The 14790-nt window shown below is 38.2% G+C and overlaps 1 protein-coding gene across 3 annotated transcripts in view; it reads right to left on the bottom strand.

Annotated features, from left to right (window-relative positions):
- RSPRY1 (ring finger and SPRY domain containing 1) overlaps window positions 1–14790 on the bottom strand; it is a 46314-nt gene that overhangs the window by 30377 nt on the left and 1147 nt on the right. For 2 of the 3 annotated variants that reach the window (XM_030848096.3, XM_030848098.3), the window contains exon 2: window positions 1398–1899. In XM_030848096.3, coding sequence (XP_030703956.1) covers window positions 1398–1744 — 347 coding nt within the window. In that variant the 5' untranslated portion in view covers window positions 1745–1899. Of the gene's footprint in view, window positions 1–1397; window positions 1900–5565; window positions 5625–14790 lie in introns of those variants that run through there. The other variant, XM_060289393.2, reaches the window with a different exon arrangement.

Raw genomic sequence — 14790 nt, 5'->3', positions numbered from 1 at the left:
GCTGTGGTTTACTTCCTTACTTGGGAAGGACAACTTTTCATTACAATTTCACAGCACGTTTTAAATGTCACTGTGAAGAAACTTTACATAACAGCTTCTAGACCCTTGCTTGAATTTAGAGGATGTAAATGGCATAGATTTATATTCAACAGATATTTCCCACAAACATATAAAGATTACATTAAATTAATTCAGGTACCAGAACTACTTCAAAGGCAGGTTTTAGTAAACTTAGGGAGGCCTTTCTGAATTGGTTATGGTGAATATTTGTAAGAACTACCTTCCCCCAGCATGCTCTATGGCAGATAGAAAAATATGCAATATAAATTTATTTCTATGAGGAAAAAAAAATACCTCAGAATAATATGCACAGGTATACCTTGCTTTATGCTATACTTTCTCATGAATAAACAAAACTGTGTTTTTATAAATGTGATTATCAAATATTTAGATACTTAAATATATACTAGCTGACCCTGAAGCAAAAAGAACCCAGATAGAACTTTTAAAAAAATACTGTCTTCTATTGAGCAATTGTTACATGCAAGGCACCGTACTAGATGCTTTATATATATTTTATCATGATAATCCTTGTAAGAAAGGTATTATTCTCCTTTTATAGATGAGGAATCTGAGGCTTAAAAGAAGTAATTTACTCAATGTCATGTAGCTAGTTAAGGGGCTGGCCTAGAATTTGAACCTTTGTCCACCATGCTTCTAAAACTTACTCCTAACTACTGTGCTATAGGGTTAAGTTAAAATATTTTTTTCAACTTGAACAATGCCCTTTAATTTCACTGTTATTCAATCTGGGATTTCATACTTAGACAAAGCAGAGGGGAAAACAAAACGGGTACAGGTGTGTCCTGCAGTTTCTTTTAATTTACAAGCTTCCCAAATGGATCTAAGAGGGCCAACTGAGGGATAAAAAAGAGGGAGAAGGATGAAAACTCTCCTTGACTTAAGTCCTTCCATTGCCAACGGAAGTTGCATGCAGCTATGCTCTTGGTAAAACAACTCATCTTGAATCCCTGGTCAGTGGAGTAGATAGTCAAGCAAGATAAGAGTGAGTCTTCGTGAAACCATTACCTCTTGTAACTTCAACACAAACTCTCTCCATACTGACTACATTCCCTAATAAAGATCATAGCTTTAAATAGTGTTTTCTGCTACAGAAATGTTTACACATTTCCCGACAGATGTACATGTTAGCAAGTAAAAACATCAAACCTTATAATTTACTCTGCCATCAGAGGAGAAATAAAATATTCTCCCCTTGCCCTATGAGCAACAAGGCTTGGTGAATATATCCTAACGAACGGAAGAAGTCCAAAAGTTATGGTTCCTGGCAGAAGGCTTTTCATTAGATAGGAGGTGACCGTGAGCCAGATACTTACTTATCTACAAGAGTCCGTATGACTGCCAGTGTGTCCAGCACTAGTCCGTCTACATTTTGTTTCTTTCTCCTTGGCTCGTGAGGTCCTCGGCCCCTCCTTGGTGGCCGAACAGGGTCCCGGGGTTGGCTCCTCATGTCAGCAGTGGGTACTGCACTGTCGGCCTGCTGCTGCTGGGTGTCAACGCTGTCTTCTGCTCCACTGTCGTCTCGGCAGATACAGGAATTACCCATGGTAGCAGTGGCACCTCTAGTCCCCAGGAAGCGGGCTATGTGCTCCTCAAGAGTCAACAGCAGACCCTGGCCAAGGCTTCTGCTCGCTAAGAACACAGCCCAACCAAAGATAATCATTTAGATAGTTTTCAGTTTTCCAAGTACTGTTGTCATAATCTGGATTTGAGGAACCTGCATCCTATTTGTTTTTAACAACTGAATGCTGAAGAAAGTTGCAGAGTTGATCTCCAACATTATCAATTACAAGGAATCCTGGTCATCCAGTGGCAGTTCTAAAAGAAAAAATGAAAAGGAAAATGAATAAAAGATTCTCGCCTACTCAATTACTCAAACTTTCCTACTTTGATATTATAGATATTAGGATTACAGTGAAGAATCATCTTTGGTTTTTTTATAGGTTTCTGACGCAAAGAGGTGTCTTTATATAAGAATTAACAACCAGTGGTTCCTTTCTATCATTATAGTATAAAGATGATTGCTAAACTATATCCTTGTAAACCACAGGAGTTACCATAGATTAAAAAAAAAAAATCTCTATCGATACAGAAATACAAGAGAAGAATGTGTTCAACTGTTTTAAGGGCTCCTTTTGTGGATTAAAAAAAAGTCTCCTTTCTTAATTTAAGTGTATGAGAAATTTTAATATGTTTCAAATAAAAATATCTAATTACAGATATTTGTCTATATGGGGAAGGATGGCTACATGTATATGTATGGCTGAGTCACTTTGCTGTACACCTGAAACTGTAACAATGTTGTTGATCTGCTATACTCCAATATAAAATAAAGTTTAAAAAAAGGACAGAAAAAAGTTATGATACCAACGTGATAGCACCCACTTTATAACAAGAATAATAAAAGGACAGAGTGTTCTGTTTTTTTTTTTTTTTTGCGGTACACGGGCCTCTCACTGTTGTGGCCTCTCCCGTTGCGGAGCACAGGCTCCGGACACGCAGGCTTAGCAGCCAAGGCTCACGGGCCCAGCCGCTCCGTGGCACGTGGGATCTCCCCGGACCGGGGCACAAACCCGTGTCCCCTGCATTGGCAGGCGGACTCTCAACCACTGCGCCACCAGGGAAGCCCAGAGTGTTCTGTTTAAATTGCCCAAACTGCATAGATTTCCCATTTGGAGACACTCTTGAGAATTTACAGAAATCATATAAGTAGTTACAAAGTTTTTCTGTTATGTAAGCAAGACTCTGTTTTGGGGAAGGTAAATATATATCACAAGGTTACATTTTCACAATGATAAGTTTGTTGCACACAACTGCTACAAAGTTAAGAACAGGGATGCACCAATGATCTTTGTCTGAGCACCTCATATCGGGCACCAGGCTGGCACTGGGAGAATAAAGATCAACAAGATACAGTCCCCACCCTCCAGGAATTTATGGATGGCCATTCTCATCCCACACAGCATGTTTATCATAAAAAAAAAAAAAAAAAGCCTAATGATAGAGCCAGCTCTTCATTAAGCTGAGGAAATCTGGTTACATGTAAAAAGAAGTAAAGATTTGGAAGCAGGAGACTAACGTGGGGCTGGTAGCAAAAAGTAAAAAATCATGCTGAGACCTGAAGACTAGGACCCATAAGGGCACAAACAGACACATAAGGATTAGAGACTGGTAGTCTCTACTCAACATTTGGCTATTTATAATTACATCCTCATATCTTGAGCACTGGCTCAGAAATAGATATAAATAAAATAATTTAGTGGGATCAGAAACAAGAGAAAACTTATTTCTGTTATTTTGGACAGATTTGTAGTAAATTCTTTTAAATATTTGCCCAGTCTAATTACTGCTCATAGGGGAAAAATGGAAGGGAAAAAATATATATATAATATTTAATCTAATCTAATATGTAGAGAGGGGGAGGGACAGGGTAAGGGAGGGAGGGAAGAAGAGGAGAGAGGAGAGGCAATGGATAGACATTATCTCCCTCCAGACTACCAAGACAGCAATGGCTGAGCCAAGCAATATGACAGATGTTCCTGGTTCTCCCAACATAGTCAGGCTGTGTTCAAAATTTGGAGGTTGTACTTTAAAGGATGTGACTGAAGTATAGGTAGGAATATGATGCAGGGATTCAGCTGAAAATAACCTTTTAAAAGAGAACACAGTGGAAATTCCCTGGTGGTCTAGTGGTTAGGATTCGGCGCTTTCACTGCTGTGGCCCAGGTTCAATCCCTGGTCCGGGTTCAATCCCTGGTTGGGGGACTGAGATCCTGCAAGCCGTGTGGCACAGCCAAAAATAAATTAAAAATAAATAAATAAATGAAAGAGAACACATTCTAAAACAGCAAAGAGTGGAAGTAATACCATACCATTCCCATCACTGCAGGGGCCAGGGTATATAATTCCCTCCAGAGGGTAGATAACCAAGAGATTTCAATGCTTAAAAGGAGACAGAAATCAGAAATAACTCTTTTAAAGGGTCCTTGGTATAAATTTCTGTTGATCTTATAAATTACGCTGGTTTCTGAGAAAGACCAAAAAGCAACATTTAAGAAGTGATGCTTTGGAACTTCCCTGGTGGTACAGTGGATAAGACTCCGTGCTCCCAATGCAAGGGGCTCGGGTTCAATCTCTGGTCAGGGAACTAGATCCCACATGCATGCTGCAACTAAGAGTTCGCATGCCACAACTAAGGAGCCTGAGAGCTGCAACTAAGACCCAGCACAACCAAATAAAATTAAAAAAAAAAAGTGGTAAAATCTCAGACAGCAAACATTAGGTTAAAAAAAAAAAGTGATGCGTTGGCCCTTCTCACAAGAAAGTTCACAGAGGAACTTAGAACAATTTGGATGACAGGAGGTAAGAATCCAAGGTTTCTGGCAGGCCTGCCACTGGGCAGTAGCTTAGCTAATGTCACTTCCTTGAAATCTTAAATTATTAGATTAAAATTTTTTCATCCATTGATTTTTTAAAATTAATTTTTATTGGAGTATAGTTGCTTTACAACATCCATTGATTTTTTTTAACATCTTTATTGGAGTATAATTGCTTTACAATGGTGTTAGTTTCTGCTTTATAACAAAGTGAATCAGCTATACATATACATATATCCCCCTATCTCCTCCCTCTTGCGTCTCCCTCCCACCCTCCCTATCCCACCTCTAGGTGGTTACAAAGCACTTAGCTGATCTCCCTGTGCTATGCGGCTGCTTCCCACTAGCTATTTTACATTTGGTGATTTTTAAAAAATAAAAAGTGAGAGGGAATTCGCTGGTGGTCCAGTGGCTAAGACTCTGTGCTTCCACTGCAGGGGGCACAGGTTCAATCTCTGGTCAGCGAACTAAGACCCCACATGCCGAAATGCGGCCCGAACAAGTAAACAAAACCAAAAAACATAAAAAGTGAATACATGTTCGTTTTATAGACCTAAATGCTGCAAAGGTCTTTTGCTCTTTTCTGAAAGGCTTTCTTCATAGCCCATTCCCTTCCTGGAGGTAACCCCTGCTAAAAGCTTCATGAATCTGTTTCCACACCTATTATTATGTACTTACGAACTGGCTTTAAAAAAATTAATTAGAACATCACCATATTTTCTATGATTTGCTTTTCCCCCCTTAACATCTTTCTATACCAGTATATATAAAACGACCTCATTCCGTTTAAGGCTGTACAGAAATCCATACTCTGGATTAACATAGTTTCTTAACCAATAGTCTATAAACGTCTGTGTCTAAGCCAGCTAATACTTTGCGGATGGCAGAATGTAGTGGTCCAAGATTTGATACAAGGGAACTCTACTTGGGAATGAACGCTCTATCTTCTGGGGAGGTGCTCTCAATGTTATCAGAGCAGGAGGGAATTCCACTGGCTTCTCTAAAGCTCCAGAACCTTTCCATGCAATCAGTATGGAAGTTGGGATGGACATGACATGCAAACAGTAGATTCAATCCAACATGACACATTAAATTGGAGAAGGCATACCTGAGGAAGGGAGACAAATCAGGTAGTAAAAATATCGGCAATGATTTGAGGATGTCAAGGTGAGATCAAGTCTCAGAAAACAAAGCCCTGAAGGGGAGAGAACAGGGGATCCTATAAAGTTACAGTTTAATGCTAACACTTGTAGAGCTATTTAGAATAACTAACAAGAAACAATGTTGGGAGTGATTGTGAGGAAAACAGTGGGTTAAAAATAAGTTTACAGACACTGAAAAACCAGTGGAAAAGTGTGAGTCATGATATATACATGATCTGTTAGGATGCAACTAACTATCCATGTAAGGGGGAATGAGATTCGTATCACAAGCCATATTTGAAAATTCCAAATGGATGAAATTTTTTAATTAAAAAATAAATGCATAAGAAAGAAAGAAAGGAAGGAAGGAAGGAAGTTTGTTGGATCTCAAATTCTTTTTTTTTAAACATCTTTATTGGAGTATAATTGCTTTACAATAGTATGTTAGTTTCTGCTGTATAACAAAGTGAATCAGCTATATGTGTACATATATCCCCGTATCTCCTCCCTCTTGCGTGTCCCTCCCACCCATCCCTATCCCACCCCTCTAGGTGGTCACAAAGCACCGAGCTGATCTCCCTGTGCTATGCAGCTGCTTCCCACTAGCTATCTGTTTTACACTTGGTAGTGTATATATGTCCATGCCACTCTCTCACTTCGTCCCAGCTTACCCTTCCCCCCTCCCCGTGTCCTCATCAAATTCTTAAACTTTATTCTATCCAAATATTTTTGCTAAGGCTTATTTAAACTGAATGTAGAATAATTAAATCCATGCAGATTTCCATTTAGTATATTTCAAAGCAAATGGAAGATATCCAATAATACAGGTATTTCTAAAAATCTGACTAATTTGGAGGTGAGGAGAATTAAATGTAGTGGGAGTTTGTTTTGTTTTGTTTTTGTTTTTTTTCTATTTCCAAATTGAACTCAAGTATAGTTCAGGTCAATTTTTTCCAAAAGAGTCATTTTCCTTAAATGACCTAGAAAATGATGTCAACTACAAAATTTGTCAGAGAAGGAAATGGAGTAAAAAAATACAAGTATTTTCAATATTTTAAAACCAAAGTCTCTTTTGTAAGGACTATCTGTAAAGACCAGGTATAAATAAGTTAATTAGGGGGGAGAAGCCAGGAGGCATTTCAAAGCAAAGACTATGAAACATACAAGGAAAAAATAAGAGCTGTTATCTTTAATTTTTTTCTGAGGGTTACAGCCAAAAGGAGGACAAATAAGTGAACAAAGTGTATGATCTTTCAGATTTATTCAGCACTAAAAAATGTATAGCTTTTCATCTGGAAATGGCTGTCACTTATGACACTTCTCAGAGACTAAATTGTGAATACCTTAGGCAAAAGACTGGGTAGTGAAGCTAAACAATTACACTTTAGACAGCTTCATTTTATCTCATTCCAAAAAGCATTATGTGGCCCACTTTCCAAAGACCATTGTTTTAAGACAGGAACATTCAATGTACAGATCTTGTACAGGATGCCAGAGGCCACCTACAGTACAAGGGCACTGGCTTTGCAGTCACACAGTTTGGGCACAGGTCTCAGCCCTGCAATATTTCCAAATATGCATTCTAATTATCCTGACTACTGACACACTTTAAAACATGGAGGGCTTCCCTGGTGACGCAGTGGTTAAGAATCCGCCTGCCAACGCAGGGGACATGGGTTCGAGCCCTGGTCCATGAAGATCCCACATGCCGCGGAGCAACTAAGCCTGTGCGCCACAACTACTAAAGCCTGTGCACCTAGAGCCTGAGCTCTGCAACAAGCACTGCAATGCGAAGCCCACGCACCACAATGAAGAGCAGCCCCTGCTCACCACAACTAGAGAAAGCCCGCACACAGTAATGAAGACCCAACACAGGCATAAATAAATAAATTAATTAATTAAAAAAACAAAACAAAAAACATGGACAGAGTAATAGTTCTTACACCTCATAGTAGTTCTATGAGGATTAAATGAAATAGTACATGTAAAATACATGGCACAGTGCCCAACATGTAAAATGTATCCCAAAATGCAATATATTATAAAATGAGCAGGTAGCTAATCAGAAGTAACCAGATAACCTGGGAGGTGGGGGCTCTGGAATCAGATCTGTCTTAATTAAGAGCACTAAGATAACTAACAAACTCATCTTTTATAGAACTCAGCTACCCTGTACTGAAATAATTATTACTTATCTATACTTTTAGACAAAGAACCTTGGAAAAGATTGTAGCTTAATAATCCCAAAGGTGATGGGCATTAGAGTCACTTAGGTACTTCTTAAAATCCAAATTCCTCGTTCTACTCCAAATAGCCAGCATCTGAATTTCTAGGATGTGGCCCAAGCAAGTGTTTCCTTAAAAGCTCCCCAGGTGATTCTGATGGTGGCCAGGTCTGGAAATCACTGTGCTATAGAACCCAACACAGAAACTGGCACCGTAGGCAGGACTTCCTGACTGAACGAAGGGACAAATTGAAACACTAAAGGGTGATTCTTCTGGGGTCTAAAAAGTTAATCTCCTTTTCCAGAAAAATGAACTGAGACTATCTTTGAACATAGTCTTTTGGTGAGGTTAGCCAAAATAACCATTAGGAAACAGTTACATCCATTAGTGATCATGTACAGTACATACTAACACAATGAAACAGCTCCCTGTATTTCCCACCACATCCATCCTATGAAGCATCATACTGGACCTAGACAGTACCCTGCTTATGGGTAATGTTATCCAAGGGTTGACAGACTGAATGGAATGGAGAATGAGTAAGACTAGAGATTATGTAAAGGCAACACATTTGTAATACCTATATACTTCACCTTAAGTTTGAAGACTACTTAGCATTAGATGGTCAAGTCAGTTTTGAAACCAAAAAAAAAAAGCTAGTCACGTAATTTAAATATATACAATTATCAGATTTGCAGCTGTGGCAATCATCAACTGATTTCATGATAGTGATACCACTGGATGCCATTGCTTAGTAGAAATATTTTTCTTGGGCTTCCCAGGTGGCACAGTGGTTAAGAATCCACCTGCCAATGCAGGGGACAAGGGTTCGAGCCCTGGTCCACGAAGATCCCACATGCTACAGAGTAACTAAGCTCGTGCGCCACAACTACTGAGCCTGCGTTCTAGAGCCCGCGAGCCACAACTACTGAAGCCTGGGCGCCTAGAGCCTGTGCTCCTCAACGAGAAGCCGCGCCCCGCAACGAAGAGTAGCACCTGCTCGCCGCAACTAGAGAAAGCCTGCAGGCAGCAACGAAGACCCAACACAGCCAAAAATAATAAATAAATAAAAATAAATAAATTTATTTAAAAAAAAGAAATACTTTCCTTACCATCTAAATGGTAATGCTTTTTAAATCATTACACTGTTCATGACTATTTTGCTAAAAGGGCATAATTACAAACCTTTCCTTTGCAAATCTACTTCTCTGAAGTGTAGTAATATTTATTTTTATCCTCCCCCTTTGAAAAAAGAAAGTAAAGACTATTCTTTCCATTTCTATATCATTTATGATTTATTAATTTTACATTTTATATGTTTTAAAGCCGCTCTGAGAGGGGGAAAAAACAAACTTGGGCTCTCAGTAAGTTTAGTGTTAAAGGAGTGAGGTCTGGTTCAAAAAACACAGACCTCTACCATCATAAACAGCTCACCACAGAGACATCTGCCAAATGGCCTAACCCTCTCTAACAAATGGTCCAGGAATCAATGATTCATCTCTTCAAATATTTGCTTGCATTCAACCATAATACAGCTCAGTGACTTTAAGAATACTTTCTTTTCTCTGAAAATAAGACTTCAGGATTGTGCTGCCAAGACAGGAGAGGCTGGTTAAATGAATGACCATAGGCAGAAAAACCAAACTTTGGGCATAAAATTACTATTGCTGTCATCTTTACCTCATTGTTCCAAAACAGTGGATGCAGGACTTTTTTCCAATCCACCACTCAAAGGCTAAATTGTATAGCATGAACAATAACAATATATAATACACTGGAAATATTAATGATTTTCTCTCCTTAGAAAATGTTTTGGATTTTTCCCCTAAGACAGTGAATGCATTACAAGTGATAGCTTCTAGTGTTCACTATGCCCCTCGGACATTTTATTATGAAAAATTTCAAACATATAGCAAAGGTGAATTTTACAGTGAACACCTATATACCCAGCACCTAGATTCTACCATTTACATTTTACTATACTTGCTTTATCACATCTCTACACATCTCTATCCATCATCAATCCACCTATTTTTTTTGATGCATTTCAAAGGCATCAGTATACTTCCCCCTAAAAAATTCAGTATGCATATCACTAACTGGACTTCAATATGTTTTGAGGTTACATTTATATGTAATGAAATGTACAGGTCTTAAGCATGTATGTGCTGAACTTTGTCTAGTGCGTATACCTGTATAACTCAAACCCTATCAAGATAGGGAAACTCACCCAGAAATATATTTGCTTTTAAAATATCCTGCAGGACGCCCCAATGACCACAATTTTCTTGTATTTAAATGGGGAAAACTTGGAGGGCAACAAGATTCTTTGGTAGCAAAGTAGATAAGAACGGTGTATTGTATATCAAGACTACACTTGCCAGTTGAAACAGAAACCACCTAAAGACATTTTAACAAGAGCATTTTTTGTCTCTAGACTCTAAGGTATCTGATATTCAGGGGAAAGGGAAGTGAAAGATTGTTAAATATTTGGTTGGAACTTCACTTTTCCCCCAAAAGGAAAGGCAGCTCTGATAAGATATTTTTACATGTCGTCCAGGTGTCCAAAACTGTCTGCAGTGGCACTGGGCACTTGAGGTTTAAGTCACATAGAGTATTCTTATCCCCTGCATTGTAACCTTCAAGTTGTCTGGGAAAAGCACTGAATGATTCTGATATTTCTCTTATGCACTGAGGTTGGTTTAAGAAAGTACATCTTTGAGGTAAAAGTAGATAATTTTTCTGGTTGAACTGTTAGAGGAGTATTTATGGCTAGGACAGAGTAAGGGATTTCCAGAAGCAAATAACAGTAAAAAAAGAGAGGGAAAAAAAAAAAAGAGAGAAATGAATAATCCCTGTCTGGTCTCAAAGTTTGAAAAATTTGCCTTGGACCCAAAAAGGAAATGCTAAGAAAGAACTGAGGTAAGTGCTAATGATGGCTACCACACAGAGGAGAAAAACAAATGTAATACTCCATGCTGTTTGGGATTTTCACCTCCAGGAGACCAAACAACAGGAAATAATATAGATGTGTCATTCAAACACATACATGATTAACAAATCTGAAGGAAAAGGACTTTTCTGTTATAGGAAACTCTTTGCTATTAAGAAAAGCAAACAAAATGTGTAAACAGTATGAATAGCAACATTTTCCTTAATGAGATCCACTTAAAGTGGTGTCTGAAAACACTCAATTGCACTCTCAACTGTATACCTACCAGAACCTAACAGGTATTCAATAAGCATTTTAAGTGAGTTTATTCTAAAATCTGTAAAGGGGATATATGTATATGTATAACTGATTCAGTCTGTTATAAAGCAGAAACTAACACACCGTTGTAAAGCAATTATACTCCAATAAAAATGTTAAAAAAATCTGTAAAAAAATATTTATCTCTTTGAGAAGCTGAGACAACATCACTCAATAAATATGAATCTAATGCTTATATGCCAGGCACAGAGCAAAGATGAAAAAAGGTCCCTCGTGCTCTTCTTAAAGGGATGAAGGACAGACAACACAGAGTGCCCAACCCATAATATAGCACCTGCCACAGAAGCCCATGCATATAGTGTCAGGTTCACTAGGAGGAGGCCTCTCGCTCCCCCATTCTTCCAGTGGAAAAGGAACTTAGTAACATTCAAGTATCTCCACAGGAGCAAGTTTTTAGGTGACTGTATAAATCAGCATTAGCAAAAGAGGAATGAAGGATTTATATTTGCACTGCAACACATTCATGTCTTAAATAAGCCAAAATATTGTTGGTACAAATATCCCTGACCACACAGTGAAAGGTTAACTGAAAGTCCATAAATTAAATTGCTAAAGATGAAGCTAACAGTAACTCTAATGAAAAATAAAGAGGAAACACGATGAAAAACCGAGATCAATTTGAGACAATACTGATGATGCATCCCAAATAAGCATCATCCCTTCCTGAATATTGTAGGAATCCCCATTCTGCATATGACATGTAAGAAGCTTTGCATTGGTGCCAAGTTTCCCATGACAGTACTTCCTGGAAGAAAAAGGTATTAGAGATAACAGTAAACTCAAATGTTGTGCCAGTTTTAGTTTATGAATATTATGTTTTAGTAATCCTCAATAATTTACTTGGCAGGTTATTAATAAGTAGCCTTTAGGCATAGGTAGGTATGAACAACTATGAAGCAATAAGAATTGAAAAAAAGGAGAGGGGCCAGGTAGGAGCCATACTTTGAGAATCATTGCATTAAAGGAGCACAGATGAGGAAACTTAATTCTTCAGGAGGTAGAAGGGGTAAGGAAAAAAAACTAACACTGAAACATTAAGCTGAGGTAATAATAAACCTGCCAAGTAAGGTATTTCAAAACCTTCTACTTGATGTATATATACATACATGAAATTATGCTTGGAAACTATAATTTCAAGCAATAAGAAAGCTACATACAGAGTTCATTCCTTAACAAACTTAAGGAGTGCATCAATCCTTTGCTGTCTCAAGTGCATTCTTAGTTTTCAAAAGCTTAGGGAGGGAGAAAGGGGAATATTCTCTAAGAGCTTATCACTATTTATTAGATAACTTTATCTCATTTAGCCTTGTATATATCATAGTTATCTACAGTTAAACATGCTTTTACATACTGAACCAGCAAGCATTCCCTTTTGGAATGGACACTGAGAGTAAAATATAACAAATATGTACCTTTTTCTAATCATAAAGGTTGGCAAGAAAACTCTATCAAAAGCCAACTTATTGAACAGATAAACCAAAGGGCACATATTCACTTTTTTGCATTCCTAAAAGTTGTGAAAGTCTCCTCCTAAGCTGGTGGCCCAAGTTATGGCATTTATTACTTCATAACTGTTCTGTTCTTTAATTTTCTAACTTGCATACCAGGAAAAAACTATCCAAATTCAATGGTAAATGCCTTGAAAAATGCCCAAGTATTTGAAGAGAAGCTAAATAGATACTTTACTACCCACCCTTCCCCGGCCATAACTCTTTTGAAATAGATTACCGTTGTTCTACCGTGGTTCCTGTCTGTGATGCCTAATGACTTTTCACTTACTTTTGCAACCCTGTGACGGTCACATCCTACTTTATAAGAATCCCACCACAAACCAGAAAATTTCCAATTTAAAGTAGCGTAATAGTGAGACTTCCCTGGTGGTGCAGTGGTTAAGAATCCACCTGCGGATGCAGGGGACACAGGTTCGATCCCTGGTCCGGGAAGATCCCACATGCCGCGGAGCAACTAAGCCTGCGTGCCACAACTACTGAGCCTGTGCTCTAGAGCCCGTGTGCCACAACTACTGAAGCCTGCGTGCCTAGAGCCTGTGCTCCACAGCAAGAGAAGCCACCTCAATGAGAAGCCCACACCCTGCAACAAAGAGTAGCCCCCGCTTGCCGCAATTAAGAGAGAAAAGACTGCACGCAGCAACGAAAACCCAACAACAGCCAAAAAAAAATATTAATTTAAAAAAACAGTAGCGTGATAGTGATTACCATCTCAAGAATTCCTAATAATTTTCAAACTATATGGGTACTAGATTGTCCAAGAGAGTTGTATTTTAAAGAATTCAAAATGACTTCTCATTTCATTATAACAAATTACTTCATTATTAGGAAAAGCATAGGCAATTCCTGATAGACCGAATTAAGCTCATGAGTTGAAACAGACTGTAATAAATTCACTTTAGGAACACACAATGATTTTTTTTTTATTATACTCTTGCCAAAACATACTTCAAAGTTGTTGTTTTCCCCTATTCACTACAGAATAACATACTACTACATAAAATGCTAAGTTTTTATTTTCTCTTGATTCTTGGCCAATTTACTAACTGGAAAGTTATTTTGCTGACAAAGCAGAAAAAGTCCACATAGAGTATGCTGGAACACTTCCTACAGTCAATAACGTAAAAATAATCATGGAGCACAGAAATAATGAAAACAGCAAAAGCAGGACACAGACCTTAAGCAGTAGATCTGGACGACATGTACCCTGGGAACCAGAAAGCTCACAAAATCACCACAGTGATTTTTTCAAAAAAGACTCATGGAACATAAGATTAGAAAAACAGGAAGTTCAAGTCGGCTTTTTGTTTTTAAAAAAAAAAACTTCAAAAATCACAAATTACTAAATATTTGTTAAACCAGCTCTAACAAATGCAACTAAACAAAAATTAGGAAAATGTCAGACATGGGCACAGTACGTATACCCTCACAGAGGGAGCTACAAGGCAAGATGTCACCCCAGGAAATGCAAACTATATATGGTGAAAAGTAGAAAAAACCACTGTGGAAGAGAAATATAAAAGCAATAGCTAATGCGCCTCATAATCTATAGTTTGGGGCTACTACAGGAAGGCATAGTATTCATGGAAAAAAGAGGAGGTCTCATTTATAAAATCACAACTGAGGGAGGAAACATGATATTCACTACCTGTAGACATCCAAAGGCCACAAATACATATATATGGGGAAAGGGGAGGTAGTTTACAATATTGAGATCAAATTACCTACAAGAAAATTTCAGCTGTCAGAAAAAAAAACTCCCGAAGGAAAAGATTATATCATAGGGTTATCTTCTGCCAGTACCATCAGAAGTTCAAAGTAAATTAAAACTCTGGGAGCAAAACTGGAAATCCCTCTACCCCCATCTAAGCAGGGGTTGAAATCATGGGTTTAAAATTATATGACCTACAAAGCTGTAAACCTTGAAGCTTTCGGTACAATATGACTTCCAGCACTCCACAGGTGATCAACAAGTGTATTAAATGCTAATCCCTTACATCTACATACTGCTTTACAGTTTAGAAAGTGCCTTCACTTTCATTTCTCAACAGCAACCCCTTCGATGGTAGAATCACAATACTTTACTTCCACACAGCCTGTAGTCTGTAAAGTACTTTCACACACTGTGTTATTTTACAGAAGAGACCCAAGGAGGTTAAGGAGGAGGAGATGGTAGGTAAGGGGCCT

The sequence above is a fragment of the Globicephala melas genome, chromosome 19 (assembly GCF_963455315.2).
Source record: "Globicephala melas chromosome 19, mGloMel1.2, whole genome shotgun sequence".
Taxonomy (NCBI): domain Eukaryota; kingdom Metazoa; phylum Chordata; class Mammalia; order Artiodactyla; family Delphinidae; genus Globicephala; species Globicephala melas.
Note: the sequence above shows the minus strand (reverse complement) of the source record. Positions and strands in the feature narration are given on the sequence as shown.